The sequence below is a fragment of the Myotis daubentonii genome, chromosome 7 (assembly GCF_963259705.1).
Source record: "Myotis daubentonii chromosome 7, mMyoDau2.1, whole genome shotgun sequence".
Classification (NCBI taxonomy): Eukaryota; Metazoa; Chordata; class Mammalia; order Chiroptera; family Vespertilionidae; genus Myotis; species Myotis daubentonii.
Window position 1 is genome coordinate 23,077,641 of NC_081846.1, and position 16,407 is coordinate 23,094,047.

General features: G+C 61.3%; 1 protein-coding gene across 3 annotated transcripts; it reads left to right on the forward strand.

Annotated features, from left to right (window-relative positions):
- Nucleotides 1-2,756: 2,756 nt before the first annotated feature.
- SLC4A3 (solute carrier family 4 member 3) lies at nt 2,757-16,015 on the forward strand. 3 transcript variants are annotated; one of them, XM_059703299.1, is made up of 23 exons: nt 2,761-2,959; nt 3,110-3,251; nt 3,589-3,754; nt 4,348-4,622; nt 4,742-4,857; nt 5,225-5,424; nt 6,945-7,093; nt 7,232-7,412; nt 7,851-7,986; nt 8,263-8,446; nt 8,874-8,973; nt 9,396-9,580; nt 10,184-10,409; nt 10,613-10,831; nt 11,179-11,327; nt 11,523-11,717; nt 12,183-12,401; nt 12,728-12,817; nt 13,315-13,481; nt 13,916-14,169; nt 14,514-14,683; nt 14,856-15,029; nt 15,681-16,015. In XM_059703299.1, exons 2-23 carry the CDS (start codon nt 3,201-3,203, stop codon nt 15,756-15,758), a joined length of 3,684 nt encoding a protein of 1,227 aa, XP_059559282.1. In that variant the 5' UTR covers nt 2,761-2,959; nt 3,110-3,200; the 3' UTR covers nt 15,759-16,015. The 3 variants fall into 3 exon arrangements, with proteins under 3 accessions (XP_059559280.1, XP_059559282.1, XP_059559279.1); XM_059703297.1 differs by lacking the exons at nt 13,315-13,481; nt 13,916-14,169; nt 14,514-14,683; nt 14,856-15,029; nt 15,681-16,015 and having other exon boundaries at nt 2,757-2,959; nt 11,179-11,390; nt 12,728-13,291; XM_059703296.1 differs by lacking the exons at nt 2,761-2,959; nt 3,110-3,251; nt 3,589-3,754; ... (6 more) ...; nt 14,856-15,029; nt 15,681-16,015 and adding an exon at nt 5,449-6,464 and having other exon boundaries at nt 11,179-11,390; nt 12,728-13,294.
- Nucleotides 16,016-16,407: the final 392 nt, after the last annotated feature.

The following is a 16,407-nucleotide window of genomic DNA, read 5'->3' on the forward strand; positions in this document are numbered from 1 at the left end:
GTCACCATTTGAGTATCTACAGGCTCTGAGCTGGGAGCTGACAGGGCAGCCACACACTCAAATTCTCTCCCTCTCCCTCTCTCTGTGACACACACACACACACACACACACACACACACACACACAAACACACACAGTGGCCATCCTTTGTGCATACAAGAAATATTCTTTTAAAAAAAAATATATATATATATATGTTATTTTTATTGATTTCAGAGAGGAACAGAGAGAGAGAGAGAAACATCAATGATGGGAGAGAATCATTGATCGGCTGCCTCCTGCGTGCCACACACTGGGGATTGAGCCCGAAACCCGGGCATGTGTACTGACTGGGAATCAAACCATGACCTCCTGGCTCATGGGTCGACGCTGAACCATAGGAGCATTCTTGTCACAGGATTGAAGATCCCGTCGGGAACAGTCTATAGGAGACTGGAGGCAATAGGACACAATGGAAAAGCCTCCAGGATGCCAGGAGATCAGAGTAGGAACAATGAAAGCATACACTGACATCTAATTGGATGAGCTGGTACGGAAACTGGTGGCTGTGAGCGTCTTCGCCTTGAAAGGAGAGATGAACTTGGATGCCTAAGTTCATAAGATCCTTTCACGGGAGATTGCACTCCATCATCCCATGGGGCTAGGGAATACAGGAAAGAGCTGGCAAGGCCCGAGACCAAAGCTGCTGACTGCGGGTGGGGTGGGGGAGTCCCCAGCTGGGAAGAGGAGAGGAGTCTGAGGTTTCAGGAAGACCAGGACCTGTGCAGGACCTCAGAGGACGAGCCACGTGGTGCCCATAGGCATCAATGTCTGGGGCCCAGTTCACAAGGTCCCACATTGGCAAGGCCCACTTCAGACTGTTTTGGTATTAAAGGCGCTACTGTCGGAATTTACTGGGTAGAAGTCAGGGACTGAGGCCATGACCCAGCTGTAGAAGGCAGGCTGAAGACCAGAGAACCCGCCAACACGTCCCCGCTGGGAAAGGCTCCAAGACTCTTGCTTATCTCTGAGGAAGTGAAGGCTCCACCCAGACAGCACTCAGGTGGAGACTTGGAACCCAGTCACCTGGCTCAGCGGTAAAGGATTGGGTTGGAGCAGTAGTGTGTGGGGCTGCCAGAACAAAGTTCCATAAACGGAGTGGCTTCAGTAACAAACCTATTATCTCACAGCGCTGGAGGCTGGAAGTCTGACCAAGACGAGGGCAGGACCACGCTCCCTCTGAGGAGCTGGGAAGGGTCTGTTCCGGCCTCTCTCCCAGGTCCTGGCAGCTCTTGGCTTGGAGCAGCATAACTGCAGTCCTCACATGGCGGCTTTCTCCCCGAGCGCAAGTGTGTCTGCTTCCCAAATCTTTTTGTAAGGACACCAGTCCCATTGGAAGAGGGGCCACCCTACCCCAGGATGACCTCATCTTAACATCTGTAACTGTGCCATTTCCAAATAAGGTCACATTCAGAGGTACTGGAGATTAGGACTTTAACCTATGAATTTTGGGGAACACACTTTGACCCATCATGGAGAGGACTCACATCCTGAGACTTGGGCATTGGTCACATGGGCTGCTTACACACAGCTGATTCCCACACCGGCTTCTTGTTTTACCCTCTCAACACCGTGCGAGACACCCAGGGGCCTGCCCCGGCCTGTGCACATGGCCTGCGCACATCGGTGAAACAGGCCTGCAGCGGTTAAATGGCTGTGGCTCGGGCATTCACCTCTACACCAATGATACTCTGTGGGCATCTGCTTCCCAGCTGTGACCACAGCAGGTTAAGCCTCCCTGAACCTCTGTCGTGGGTCTGAGATGGGTTGGTGAGGGCTGAGCACAGGCTACTGGCATAAAGCAAAGGGGGTGTTGCCCCTCCCCCCTTGTGCAGCTCTGAATGTGGAGAGATCTTCCTTTGGGTTGAGCTGAGACCCAGATGAGGACAGAGGTTGGAGAAGGTAAATTACACGTCCAGCTTCTCAGGGTTAAACTCTCCCCCCTCTTTGGAGCACCATCTGGCCAGCACCCTCCCCCTCCTCCTCCTAGGAGTTAGTTCCTCTCCTGGGCCTGGCCAGTTCCATCTCCCCCTGCCCACCAGCTCCTTCTCCCCTCTCCCCTCTCCATCCTCTTAGTTTTTCTTAAGGATTCAGGGATGGCCTTATTGCGCATGGCCTCGGGCTAGGTGCCCAGTTTCAGAGAGACCTCAGAGGGTCAAACTGGGATCCAGTGGTTTCTGCCAAAGACCTCTGCCCTTGGAAAAGGAGGTGTGAGCCCGGGGAGTGGGAGACCAGGGAGAGGAGCTATGGAAGCAGCCACAGGATCTTAGAGCCCTTGGGACTTTGGAAACTCCTCTTCCAGGCCTGCGGGCTACAGGTGGGGAACGGAGGCCCTGGGCGGGAGGTAAAGTGCCAAGGTCAAATGTTGGGCGGTGCCTGCGGGCAGAAGCCAGGCATCAGGGGCTATGTTGGAAGTGGCGTGTGCTTCCCGGTGCTGTGAACTCAGTTCCTAAGATTGCAGGGGCTTAAGTCTGCGGAGGGGTCGCCCCCGGGGGCTCTTGAGGGGAGGGGAGGCTAGAAGCCAGGTGGGGGGAGGACATGTGGGGATCGTGGGACTGGAGGGCCGTGCCCCCACCCCCAGCGATGAGTGGGACGCCCGGGGAAGGGGCTGGCGGGCTGCTGCGGGGGCGCGCGTGGGGGCCGGGCGGCCGGGGCGGGGTGAGTCACCGCCGCCCGCTCCCATTGTGCGGCCCGGCGGCGGCGGGGCGGCGGCGGGGCGGCGGGGCTGCGGAGCCGAGCGCGGGAGGTGGAGCCGCGGGCTGCGGGCTCCGGCGCCTGCGTCCCCAGCTCGCCCGGCTCGCCTCCGCCGTGGGCGCCCCGCGGCTGCCTGGCCCTGCGCGGCGACAGGCCCCGGAGAGAAAGCGGGAGGGAGATGGGGCGCGCAGGCCGGCGCGGGTCCCGCAGGCTCCAGAGCCCCGAGGTACCGCAGGGCGGGGCGGGGTGGGGCGGGGCGCACGGGCCGGGGCGGGCGCCTGGGTGTCCCAGGCTTGGCAGGGCCTGGGCGCTCGGGCTCCTGGAGGGGGAGAGGGCCGGGAGGGGGAGAGGACCTGACCCTGCCTTTCTCCCCCAGGACTCTCCACTAGGTCCCCGCAGCGCCCCCTTCTTCTCACCCGGGTCGCGGGTCCCTCAGTGAGCGAGAGCCCCCCAAGCGCCTCTCGGCCATGGCCAACGGAGTGATCCCGCCGCCCGGGGGCGCCTCCCCCCTCCCCCAGGTGACTGACGCTTCCGGATGGGGGATGAGGAGGGAGAGACCCCATGGAGGAGAGGGGCGCCCTCTGGCTGACCCTGGGACACCCCTGCTCCATCTTGGGCGGAATGGATAAAGCGGAGGGTTGGGGGGGGGGGCGTCCTTTGCTATTTTTCGGATCTGTTGCCCCGCCTCCCCAAGCCTTGGGAGCTGGGGCGCTGGTCCCAGGTTGGGGCCCTGGAAGCGGAGGCCGTAGAAGATGGAGCCTGCTGGTCCCCGCCCCCCTTCCACCCAGGGTTGGAGTTGGGGGAGTGGGGCGCTCCTGGGTCCAGGGTCCTTAGGTGAGCTGTCTGAGCCCGCAGGTCCGGGTGCCCTTGGAGGAGCCCCCTCTGAGTCCAGACGTGGAGGAGGAGGATGATGACTTGGGCAAGACCTTGGCTGTGAGCAGGTTTGGGGATCTCATCAGCAAGCCCCCCGCCTGGGACCCCGAGAAGCCCAGCCGCAGCTACAGCGAGCGGGACTTTGAGTGTGGGTAGCCTGGGGACCCCTAGTGTGGCCGCCCTCACCACCATCACCTCATTGCCACCATCACCGTGCTCACACTGGCTTGGTCACCCAGTGCCATCATGTGCTGGACGCTGTGCTGGACGCTGTGCTGGGCCACCATGCCATGTTAAGTCATCCTGCTCACTCACCCATTGCCTGCTCGCCTGTCAGGGAAGCCGGTCCCAGCCGCAGGGGAGATGTAGGGACATGGGCCAGAGGCCTCCCTTAGTGACCCTTGTCTTCCCCGAGGCTCTGCCACACCCCCGGCCCTCCTCTCTCCACCAACTCATCTCCCGTCCTGAGCTCTCTGACTACTTTTCCTTCTTTGCTGCATCATGTCCTCCCATTCCCACCACCCCTCTTTCATGGCCCCCTCTGTTACTCCCGGCCCCCCACTCTACTAGGCCTCACCAATGACAGGACATGGACACAGGTGCTAGGGGGAGGCTGGCTCTGGAGGAAGGACTAAGGTGCCCTTGCTTGAGGCCTTGAGCTAGAATAAGGTGTGTGTCCCTAGGGTGGTGTGGGGTCCCCCTCCGCTGTGGGGGTCCCAACTGGCTCTCCGGCCCCCGCAGTTCACCGGCACACCTCCCATCACACCCACCACCCGCTCTCCGTGCGCCTGCCTCCACCCCACAAGCTGCGGCGAGTGCCCCCCAGCTCTGCCAGGCAAAGCAGGAGGAGGAAGAAGGAGAAAACCTCTGCTGCTCCCTCCGAGGGGACCCCTCCCATCCAGGAGGAGGGGGCGGCCGGGGTGGAGGAGGAAGAGGAGGAGGAGGAGGAAGAGGAAGGGGAATATGGAGCCGAGCCTGTGGAGCCTCCACCCTCAGGGTCCCCACAGAAAGCGAAGGTAGGGGTCTGGCCCTGAGGGAGGGCTGGCTGCTTAGGGCGGAGTGAGAGAGGAGGCCTCGCCAGGCGAGCGGCGGCTGCGTGGGGGCAGGGCCCAGGACGTGTCTGCTTTGTCCACAGTTTTCCATTGGAAGCGACGAGGATGACAGTCCCGGCCTCCCCGGGAGGGCTGTCTTCCCCAAGCCCTTGTCCTCGGGGGACACTCGCTCGGACAAGAGCCCCCAGCACTCGGTCAGGTACTGGCCTCCAGCCCAGCTCAGAGGAGATGCCAAGCTGCTTCCTGATCCTGGGAGTGTGTCCACCTCTGACCCCAGAGAGGAGAGGAGGGGGGGCGAGGAGGCACCGAGGGGTGCCCCGTCTGTCCGCATGATTGGCAAGGAGGAGAGAGTCAGAGGCTAAGAGGGGGATCGGGAGGAAGGGGGACCAGCATGACGGGGGCAGGAAGGTGGAGGTGAACTTTCTTCTCTGCCCAGGAGGAGCCTGTGTCTAGTGCCCAGGGGGGCACTCCAGGCCCTGCCCCAAGTTGGAGGCCAAGGAACCCCCGATCCTGGTCTATCTCCACTGTGGTTCCCTGTCATCCAAGGCTGCCTGTTGCCTCCTCAGCTCCCCCAGTCCCCGGGCCCGGGCCCCCCGAGTCACAGGAGAGAAGAGCCGGCCCTGGAGCCCATCGGCCAGCTATGACCTGCGGGAGCGGCTATGCCCAGGCAGTGCCCTGGGCAGCCTGGGTGGCCCAGAGCAGCAGGTGCCCACTGACGAGGCGGAGGCCCAGATGTTGGGCTCTGCAGACCTGGACGACATGAAGAGTGAGTGATACCCTGCGGCAGCCCCCGTGGCCCACTCCCATGAGCACTCAGCCTGTGAGGGACCTTGGAGAGGCTCTGTGTTCTCCCCCACTCAGTGACGGGGAGCTCACTACCTCGGTTTCCAGAGCTGAGATTTCCCTTCATGACACCTCTGCCGTTCTGACCCGATTCTGTCCTCGGAGTCACCCCTGGAATAGGGCAGCCCCCCTTCCACATGATGTTTGGAGATATCAATATAGCGCCCTCCTCTTCTCAGGGCAGACTCTTCACCCTTTCACACCAGCCCCCTGGGTCTGAGCCACTCTGCCAGGCCCTGCTTCTCCCTATATCAAGGGCTCACCTCCTCACTCCTGACCCACTACCCTTGGCCTGGCCTGGCTGTGATCTCGGCACATTCTTTCCATCTTATCAGTCCTGGTTTCTGTGCCACCTGTCATCACCCATGCGGCTCTGTGCCCAGGCCAGAGGCATCACTGACCCCGCCTTCCTCCCCTTAGAACAGTGTGTGGGCGGGGGTGGGGAGGAGGGCTTTGAGCTCAGTACGTCATGGAAAGTTGCCAGGACCCGAGGACAGGGACAGGAACAATCCGATGGCAGCAGCAGTGGTGCTGGCGGGATGGGAAGGGTCAGAGGGAGGGCGTGTTTACAGATCCAGGGTTGGGGCTTAAAGCAGCCGGGAGCAGCCCCGGGGACCTGGGAGTTGGAGTTGAGAGGCCTGGACATCTCGGGCTCCGGTTGGAGAGACCATTCCTGTTCAGACTCCCATCTCTCAGGAGAGCCGGGGCTTTGGGGGGACAGGGCTGAGGCCTCAGCCCGTGTCTGGGGAATGACGAGCCAGCTGGAGCTCACGGAGCCCAATGGGGCACTGAGCTCCGGGCCCTGGGATGCCAAGGGCCTGGGCCCCTGGAGGACTCCAGCTCAAAGCCCTCGAGACTCGCTGGCCTCAGAGGACTTGGAGATGTTTGTGCGGGACCTTGAGGACTGTGACCCGTGGGAGTCTACCAGGGACCAGCTGAGCCCCATGGCAGGGGGACCAGCTTGTGAGTAAACGGGCTGCTGACCTTCCACCAGCTGCTGGCCTGGAAGGGGCAGGCGGGGAGGAAGGGAGAGAACATCTGCCTGAATCTGCTCGGCCGAGGACCTGTGGGGTTAGACCTGGGCGCCGAGAGAGGCTCAGGGACAGCTGGGGGCTTGGGGCCTGGCGGCTCCATGTGGGTGCTGGCACTCTGAGTGAGAGGCAGTGGCCATGGGGGGCTGCGGACTGAGTAGGGATCTGCCTTGTTACTGTGACTTGGCTAGTGGTCCTCTGTGCTTTGGGCTAGTGCTTCCTCCGCTCTGGGCCTCAGTCTCCTATCTGTGAAGTAGCCACATTGACAAGGTGGTCCTGTTGGCATGGCCCCTGGGTGACTGTGGCGCCCACCAGTGGACTGGCTGGGCAGAGCAGGGAGCTAGAGGGGCTGGCCATGATCCTGAGGCCGGGAGCTAGACCCCTGGGACTGCCAAGCCCACCTTCTCCGCAGGCCACCGGCTGGAAGACAACCCTGGCATGCGGCGGCACCTGGTGAAGAAGCCGTCTCGAACACAGGGCGGGAGGGGCAGCCCCGGTGGCCTGGCCCCCATCCTGCGCAGGAAGAAGAAGAAGAAGAAGCTAGACCGGAGGCCTCATGAGGTACAGGACCCGGGCGTGGGCCACCAGCTTCCTCTTGCCTCTGCTCCCAGGGCCTCCTTTTCCCTCACTTCCCGCCGCGCCCTGGCGCCGGGTCCCATCGGGTGGCCCCCAGGCCCTCATCCTTGGTGCTTGCCCCAGGTGTTTGTGGAGCTGAACGAGCTGATGCTGGACCGCAGCCAGGAGCCCCACTGGCGGGAGACGGCGCGCTGGATCAAGTTTGAGGAGGACGTGGAGGAAGAGACGGAGCGCTGGGGGAAGCCCCACGTGGCCTCGCTCTCCTTCCGCAGCCTCCTGGAGCTCAGGAGGACCATCGCCCATGGTAGGGGCCCTGCAGGCCTGGCCCTGGGCTGCATGCCCTCTTCACAGACTGCAGAGCCTGCGCCAGGCTGCTCACCTCCCGGGGACTCCTCCCTGGAGTCCTGGGCCCAGGCACGGTCTGGCTGCCACCCTGGGGATGTGGGGTCCAACTGCCTGCCCAGCTGTCAGCTCTGAGGGGTGGGGTGCTGCCCCTGGTCCCTGGCACTGCACCGTGGCATAGTAGACTCCCCTCCCTGGGTGAAGAGGGGCCATGCCCTCGTTCCGTGCTCCATTTTCACGACCGTCTCTCTGGCTGGGCTATGGCCACATGGAGTAGTTCATCTGCCCGGGTACAGGGGTGCTTGGCTCCCCAAGTGTGTTCGCCTGCCCTGGGGGAGCAAGGCCGCTGGGGCGGGTTTTCCTGTCTGATAGGACCGTGTCCCCTCCTCTGTGCCCCCAGGCGCCGCCCTCCTGGACCTGGAGCAGACCACTCTGCCGGGCATCGCGCATCTTGTGGTGGAGACCATGATTGTGTCTGACCAGATCCGGCCAGAGGACAGGGCCAGCGTCCTGCGCACCCTGCTCCTAAAGCACAGGTGCCGGGGGAGGGGGTGCCCAGGAGGGGGCCTCCTGGTTCCGCTGTCTCTACAGGAGCAGACTGTCCTGTGGGGCTTGGGGCCTCTGCTTGAGCGCCCAAGTGACGGGGAGCTGGTTCCTGATCCATCCTTGGGCAGCACTACCCGTTAGAAAGTTCTTTCTTACATTGAGGCAGAGGGATAGAGGCCCTGGCCCTCCATTTCTCTCTTCCTCTTCACCTCAATCGCCAAGATCCTCCCCTCCTAACTGCCTCCCCTGCTGTGCCGTTTCCCCAGCCACCCCAATGATGACAAGGACAGTGGCTTCTTTCCCCGAAACACATCCAGCTCCAGTGTGAACTCGGTCATGGGGAATCACCACCCCACCCCCAGCCATGGCCCTGATGGGGCAGTGCCCACCATGGCCGATGACCTGGGGGAGCCAGCCCCACTCTGGCCTCACGACCCTGATGCCAAGGAGGTCAGTCGCCTTACTCTGCCCTGGGTTGGGGGACTGAGAGGGTTTCTAGTTTCAAAGGAGGCCACTGAGTGGGTCAGGAAGGTGGGATGCCTGGCATCATGCTAGGCATGTGGAGGGATCTTTAGGGGGAAACCACGAGGGACCCCTACTCTGGAGAAGCAGGAGGTTTAAATGGGAAGATGTGGCAGACCCAGGGGAGCCATTTAAACAAGAGAAGGCTGAGGTGATTGTGGGGGGGCTTGGAGAAGGGGTCCAGATCCTGGGCTGGTCCCCTCCTGATGTGAGGCACATCACCCATGGTCCTTCCCCTGGCTGGGGTGGGAGGTCCAGGGGTTGGCGGGCAGAGTCCAGGGCTGGAGCAGGGAAGGGAGGGCCTGCCATGGCCTCCGGTCTGGGTCCCAGCCCTATTCCAGTTCTGCGTCCTCAGAAGCCCCTCCATATGTCTGGGGGAGACAGTCACCGGGGGAAAAGCCTGAAGCTGCTGGAGAAGATCCCCGAAGATGCTGAGGCCACTGTGGTGCTTGTGGGTAAGGAGGGACGGGCGCTGGGGGCAGCGGCAGGGGCAGGGGCATGGGTGCCTCCCCTGTGGCCCACCGGTCTTGAGCTCTGTGCCTCCCTCTCCCATCCCCACCTGGCCCCACCTGCCCCTCCCAACTCATCCCCAGCCCTTTCTTCCCCAGTCCTGCCTGCGTCCCTCCGTTTTCGGCAACCTTGGACAAATGCTAGGCCATAGAGCACCTTTGTGAGAATTAGAGGAAAGCACCCCTTAATTTCCATCTGTTGGTAAATGGTGGTAAATGTACAAACATATAAATGAATAAGTCTCCTTTAGAACGGGGTTTCTCTCTTCAGTGCACACCTGCCCCATTGCACATGATGCTCCTGAGCCACCCGCTCCGGGCTGCCTTGCCCGCGCCCCTGTGCCCAGCCCCGGGCCTTCTCTCCCCAGGCTGTGTGCCTTTCTTGGAGCAGCCGGCAGCAGCCTTTGTGCGGTTGAACGAGGCGGTGCTCTTGGAGTCTGTGCTGGAGGTCCCCGTGCCGGTCCGCTTCCTTTTCGTGATGCTTGGGCCCCGCCACACCAGCACCGACTATCACGAGCTGGGGCGCTCCATCGCTACCCTCATGTCTGACAAGGTTGGTCCTCCAGCCCGTGGGCTGGGCGCCCCAGGCCTGTCCCCCGGGCCCTCCTGGTTCCTGTCCCTCTCACTGCCCCAGGATACCATGGATGCAGGGGTGCAGGGGCCCTCCTGGGTGGAGCAGCGCTTCGGAGAGTGGAGAGGCTGTTGGCCGAGGGGAGAAAGGGAGCCCTCTGAGCTGGGGCTGTGGGAGGGGAGATGGGACAGGGAGAAGCAGCCAGACCTCCAGGTTTTGGATGTGACATAGGCTGGATGTGAATGGGCTGGCTGTGTTGGTCTTCGCTGTGGCTTCTCCTGGGCTTGGATAGGACAGTGATGTTCAAAATCCTTCCCAACGGACGTGGGCCTTGGAGGCCTCTGCAGTGCCAGGTGTTACCCCGTAGTGGTTGGATTGTGGGAAAGCCTGGAGGCTCCCAGGGGAATAGAGGGCCCTGGGAAGGGGCAGTGCTGAGGGCTGTGGCTTGCCAGCCAGCAGGGCCTGTGAGTCAGAATTTTGACAACTGGACTGGACCTGCGTATGTGGCGGAACGTCCTTACCCCTCTCTCCAAAGCCCCGTGCCAGGGCCCCCGGGTCAGATCAGCCCTTGCTTTCTGCCCCCAGCTGTTCCACGAGGCTGCCTACCAGGCTGACGACCGGCAGGACCTCCTGAGCGCCATCAGCGAGTTCCTGGACGGCAGCATCGTGATCCCCCCGTCGGAGGTGGAGGGCCGCGACCTGCTGCGCTCCGTGGCCGCCTTCCAGCGGGAGCTGCTGAGGAAGCGGCGGGAGCGAGAGCAGAACAAAGTGGAGATGACCACCCGGGGAGGCTACGTGGCTCCTGGGAAAGGTCAGACCCTTTGGGGTCCAGAGTCCCCCATGCTCCCCCCCAACACAGCTAAGTCCATGACCTCAGCTCCGTCCTGACTCCCAGAGTCCTGGCTGCAGCTTCCAGCCCCTGACCCAGGCCTCTGCCCACGGGCGAGGCCGGGAAGGATGGAGGGCCTGCAAGCGGAGGGGTGGTCTGTGTTCCAGCACCCCCTTGTCCCCCAGGGCTGTCGCTGGAATTGGGGGGCTCTGAGGCGACCCCTGAAGATGACCCCCTGCGGCGGACCGGCTCGGTGTTTGGGGGACTTGTCCGGGACGTGAAGCGCCGCTACCCGCACTACCCCAGTGACCTGCGGGACGCTCTGCACTACCAGTGTGTGGCCGCCGTGCTCTTCATCTACTTCGCTGCCCTCAGCCCTGCCATCACCTTCGGGGGGCTGCTAGGTGAGGCGGAGGGGCGGGGCTCAGTGTCATCTCCAAGGTTTCTGGGACAGGGCGTCCCAGTGATCACTTTAGGGGCTTATGGGTGAGAGGAGATAGTCATCAGTGTGACCATCCTGAGCTGCTGGGTCAGGGGATTCCAGAGTTCACTTTTGGGGGAGCTATGAAGATCACCTTGGGGAGCTGGTGGTGAAGGGGCAGGAGGTAAGGGGTTAGTAAGGGGGCCCTATGTACTGTTCTGGGGGGCTGCGCCACTCTTGCTGGGTCCCCAGGTTAGGCTAAGCTAGATAAGGAAGAGGGGCCAGGGAGGAGCCAGGCAGGGCTGTCCCACTGACCCTTGCCCTCCCCAGGGGAGAAAACCGAAGGGCTGATGGGAGTGTCTGAGCTGATCGTGTCCACGGCTGTGCTTGGAGTCCTCTTTTCTCTGCTGGGGGCCCAACCGCTGCTTGTGGTTGGCTTCTCAGGGCCCCTGCTGGTCTTCGAAGAAGCCTTCTTCAAGGTGACAGCCCTGCCCTGCTGCTCCCCTGGGATCACCTGCTCCTCCCCTGGCCCCTCAGCCCAGGTGACAGGTCCCTGCCGGGTCCCCCTCCTCCCCTTGGAGTTACCCCTCACCCCACCCCACTCCCTACCTCATGGGGCCCTGATATTCATAGAAGACTGCTGTGGGTAACCACTCCTCCCTCCTGGCCACCAGTTCTGCCAATCCCATGACCTGGAGTACCTCACCGGCCGGGTGTGGGTTGGCCTCTGGCTGGTGGTCTTTGTTCTTGCTCTGGTGGCCGCTGAGGGCAGCTTCCTGGTCCGCTACATCTCGCCTTTCACCCAGGAGATCTTCGCCTTCCTCATTTCTTTCATTTTCATCTATGAGACCTTCTACAAACTCTATAAGGTAGGGGTCCCGAGAGGGTTTGGGGGCAGGGCAGGTGTAGATGTGGGTGGGCAGCATCCTGGCAAGGAGCATGGGAGCCGGTGGCATGGAGATTGGGGCAGAGGGCTCAAACGGGGGGCTCTGTTGTGTGTCGGCGTGGGGGGTTGGGGACACCCTGGGGTAGGCCTGAGCTGAAGGGGAAGGAATCAGACCCATAGGGTATTGGTCAGAACTCCAGGATTTACCTGCACAGGTGTGTGAAGTGGTCACAGCGCTAAGGGCTGGGTGTCCTTGGGTCACCTTTTGTAGAGTGTGTGTGTGTGTGTGTGTGTGTGTGTGTGTGTGTGTGTGTGTCTTATGTAGCTGGATGTTGTGTGTTACTGTTGCCTGGTCAGGTAGGTGAGGGAACAGCCTTCTTCCCTGCAGCTGATGAAATCAGGGTCACCTGCCCAGGTGAACACTAGGGCAGCCTTGTAACCCACATAGGTGTTCACGGAGCACCCACTGCTGCCGTTCTACCCCCCTGAGGGGGCACTGGCGCCTAGGCTGGGCCTGAATGGGAGTGCTCTGCCCGCCACTGAGGGGCCTCCAGGCCCGAGGAACCAGCCCAACACGGCCCTGCTGTCCCTCATCCTCATGCTTGGGACCTTCCTCATCGCCTTCTTCCTGCGCAAGTTCAGGAACAGCCGCTTCCTGGGGGGCAAGGTACGTGGCTTCCAGAGCGGGGCCCGTGGAGCCCCTGGGGGACTCTTAGTTCTGCTCTCCCTGCCAGACCCCCCTCTAGAGCGGGGCTGCCCCTTTCTCCAGGTCAGCCTCTGGCTCTAAGCCAAGTCTATGTGGCCCCAGCCCATCAGAGCCTCAGAGAAGTCTACTCAGAAGAGAAATGCCCACCTGGGCTGGCTGGCACTCATGGGGTTGAAAGAGACAGGTTGGGGAACTTCTGGAACCAGCTCAGACCCAAGAGAGGTCAGGAGTGATAAGCCCTTGTGAGCCTCCAGCCCTCACCTCCACCTCTGCTCCCTTCTCCCAAGGCTCGCCGCATCATCGGGGATTTCGGCATCCCCATCTCCATTCTGGTGATGGTCCTGGTGGATTACTCCATTACGGACACCTACACACAGGCGAGTGAGCCCGACCTCTCTGGCAGCTGGTTCTCACCCCTGGGCCTGAGCGGCAGTTAGATTAGGGCTGGGACCCAGCTTTCCTGGTGGAATGGCAGAGACCTGCTGGGGTCACACTGGATGGGTGAGCTGGGGGTTCAGAAGCAGCCATGTGGTCCCACTAAGGAGGCCACCCAGTGGTCTGAGGCTGTGTGTGACCCGTAGGCAAGACCTGGAGGAGCAGGGATGGGGCTGGGGCAGAATGACAGGTGGCCCCCAGGTTTCCTGGCAGCTCTGGGGATCTGGGAGAAGGTATGTCATGTCTCTGCCCTATCTCGGACCCTTGTAGGGACAGCAACTTTGGAGGATGCAAAACTAATTTCCTTCAAACCTGTTCACACCCCAATTCCCCGAAGCCCTGGTACTGGGGACACATGGCTTTGCGGGAGCAGCTCCTGCGTGGGCTCCTAGCGTGGGGGGCACTGTCCCTGAACCCCGCCTTCCTTCTGGCCTCGCAGAAGCTGACAGTGCCCACGGGGCTCTCGGTGACCTCCCCCCATAAGCGCACGTGGTTCATCCCGCCTCTGGGCAGTGCCCGTCCTTTCCCGCCCTGGATGATGGTGGCAGCTGCTGTCCCCGCCCTGCTGGTCCTCATCCTGATCTTCATGGAGACACAGATCACTGCGTGAGAGGGCGGGGACCCTGGGCAGACGAGTGCGGATGGTGGGATTGGCAGCAAGGGGACAGACAGTTTTTTGCCTTGGTGCTTGGCCATGCCATCTGTCTGGTATCACCGGCATTTGCAGGGTGGCACTTGACAGTTCTCAGAACGCTCTGGCAGTATGTTCTCTCACCCGGGGACGCTCACATGATCTCATTTTGGTTAAGTCACAATAACGTGGTGAGATCTGGCATCTGGCTTTTATGGTATTTTAAACATCCACAGTGTAAGGAATTTAGCTCAGACTTGCTTAAATGTGAGAACTTTAATTTGGGAACTTGAAAGAGGAAGCTGGCAGATCCTGGGAGAGCTCTTCTCTCCCCCCGCCCCGCTCCCCACCCGGCTGTGTGCGCCTGGCCCGGCTGCTGGCCCACTCACTCCCACTTCGTTCTCTGTAGGCTCATTGTCAGCCAGAAGGCACGGAGGCTGCTCAAAGGCTCCGGCTTCCACCTGGACCTGCTTCTGATCGGCTCCCTGGGGGGACTGTGTGGGTTGTTTGGGCTGCCCTGGCTGACGGCTGCCACCGTCCGCTCAGTCACCCATGTCAATGCACTGACTGTCATGCGCACCGCCATTGCGCCTGGAGACAAGCCCCAGATCCAGGAGGTGCGGGAGCAGCGGGTCACTGGCGTGCTCATCTCCAGCCTCGTGGGTGAGAGCGCCCACCTTGCAAGGCCTGGCCCCGCTCCCCAGACTTGCCTTCTTGGGCCCCAAGGCCTTAAATCAGCTCTCTCATCCGGGCTTGGCCAGGTCCCTTCTGACTCTCCAAATGTGGCCTGTCTAGCCCCTGCCCTGCCTGCCAGCCCTGCTTCCTGACCCCCATGAGCCCTTTTGCCTCGTGCCCTTTCCTGGTTCTCTTTCCTGCTCCATCTTCTCTTGTGCGTGGTGACGAGGCCCAGCCGGTCAGTTAGATGGTCCGTGCCCCCTCCCCATCAGGTCTGTCTGTCCTCACAGCGCTGTCTGAGGGGTCAGGTAGGTCTGTGACTCCTCCTCCAGGCCTGTCCATCGTCATGGGGGCTGTGCTGCGCCAGATCCCGTTGGCCGTGCTCTTTGGGATTTTCCTGTACATGGGGGTCACGTCGCTGTCTGGCATCCAGCTGTCCCAGCGTCTGTTGCTCATCTTCATGCCAGCAAAACACCATCCCGAGCAGCCCTATGTGACCAAGGTATGGCCAGGAAGCATGGAGGTGGGGAGCTGGGTGACGGGAAGGGTGTCCAGGGGATCCCTGGGCGGGACATGGGCAGGATAGGCTGACTATGAAGATATATTGGGACCCGGGGAGCCAACTCCCCAGAGATGTGGGTGGGAGTGTGGTGAGACCTGACGCCTGTTCCCAGGTGAAGACGTGGCGGATGCACCTGTTCACCTGCATCCAGCTGGGCTGCATCGCCCTGCTCTGGGTGGTCAAGTCCACGGCGGCCTCGCTCGCCTTTCCCTTCCTGCTGCTGCTCACGGTGCCTCTGAGGCGTTGCCTTCTGCCCCGGATTTTCCAGGACAGAGAGCTGCAGGCGGTAAGGGACTGTGCTTGGGGCAGGGCCAGTGTGGATGGGGCCTGGGTTCCAATCTCTGCTGTACCGCCGGACAGCTGTGTGCCTGACACAGGTAACCTAACCTGAACTCTCACTTTCATCTATATAAGGGCTAATAGAAGATTCTACCTTATACGATTGCTGTGAGGCTTAAGCACTAATCCAGGTGAAGTACTGAGTACGATGGTTTGGTGTGAAGTAAGCACAAGGCTGCTGCAGACAGCTGTGCAGGCTGTACATTGAACAGAAGCGCATAGCTGAGGGGCGGGTGGGGGTGGGACGGTGCTGAAATCCATCTGAGCCCTATTTTTGTTATCTGGAGGAAGGGGCATCTTTTTGCAAATCATCCACCAAACACAGTCCACAGAAGTACACCGCAAGAGCTAGCTGGGAGCGGCCCCTAGAAAGTGCTTCATCTCTGGTAGCTGCTCTCATTGGTATTGTTATTAGGAGCTGTCACTGGAGGGGGTGGTGACCTGGAGGGAAGTGCTTCAATCTGGGGCCACAGTCCCTGCAAACTGTGAGGCTTGGGAAGGCCTGGGAGCAGCGAGGGCTGCTGGCCAAGGAGGAGCTGGGGAACTGGGGGCACCCCTTGGCTTCCTTGCCTCTTCCGACCTTCCGCTCCTTCTGCAGCTGGACTCGGAAGATGCTGAACCAAACTTCGACGAGGACGGCCAGGATGAGTACAACGAGCTGCATATGCCTGTGTGATTCTCCGACACGGCGACCCCAAGAGACCCCGACATCTCAATGACTGATACCTGGGCCCCTGTCAGAGCCCAGCCCCAGGGCGGGCGGGCGGGGGCTCCTCATGACCCAAAGACGTGCCTGGAACCACTACTGATGCCACGGCCAGAGGGGCCCTGACTGTGCCCGAGGCTCTGACCTTATCTCACCAGGCCCTTTGACAGACCGGCACAGGCTTTGAGCTCATTATAACCACACCCCTCGTCTTGTGTCTGCTTCACTTTCTTGGTTCCATGTCTGGTTTCTCAGGTCACAGTTATCCATCTGGAATTGGAAGAATTGGGAGAATTCTATATGCAGGGTCATCAAAACCTGAGGAGAGGTTTGAGGCAAGGACAGAATTCTTGGGTGAAAGGGAGAGAATCAAGACCACAGAAGGTCAGAGCTGGGCTTTAGCATCACCCCTTGAGGCCCCTCAAGTGCCGCTGAGGCCGCTGAGGAGGAGCCTGGAGGCTCAAGGTCTGGCTCAAGGTCACATGCCTTTAATCCTGCCCCTGCTTGGGAGGGGTGGGTGGGGGAGGGGAGAAGCGGTGGTTGTTTTGCTTTAGCCGCTAGGGAAATCAGAGCTTGCCCAAGCGCTGTGGAGCTACAGAAGGGAATGTAGAAACTTTTA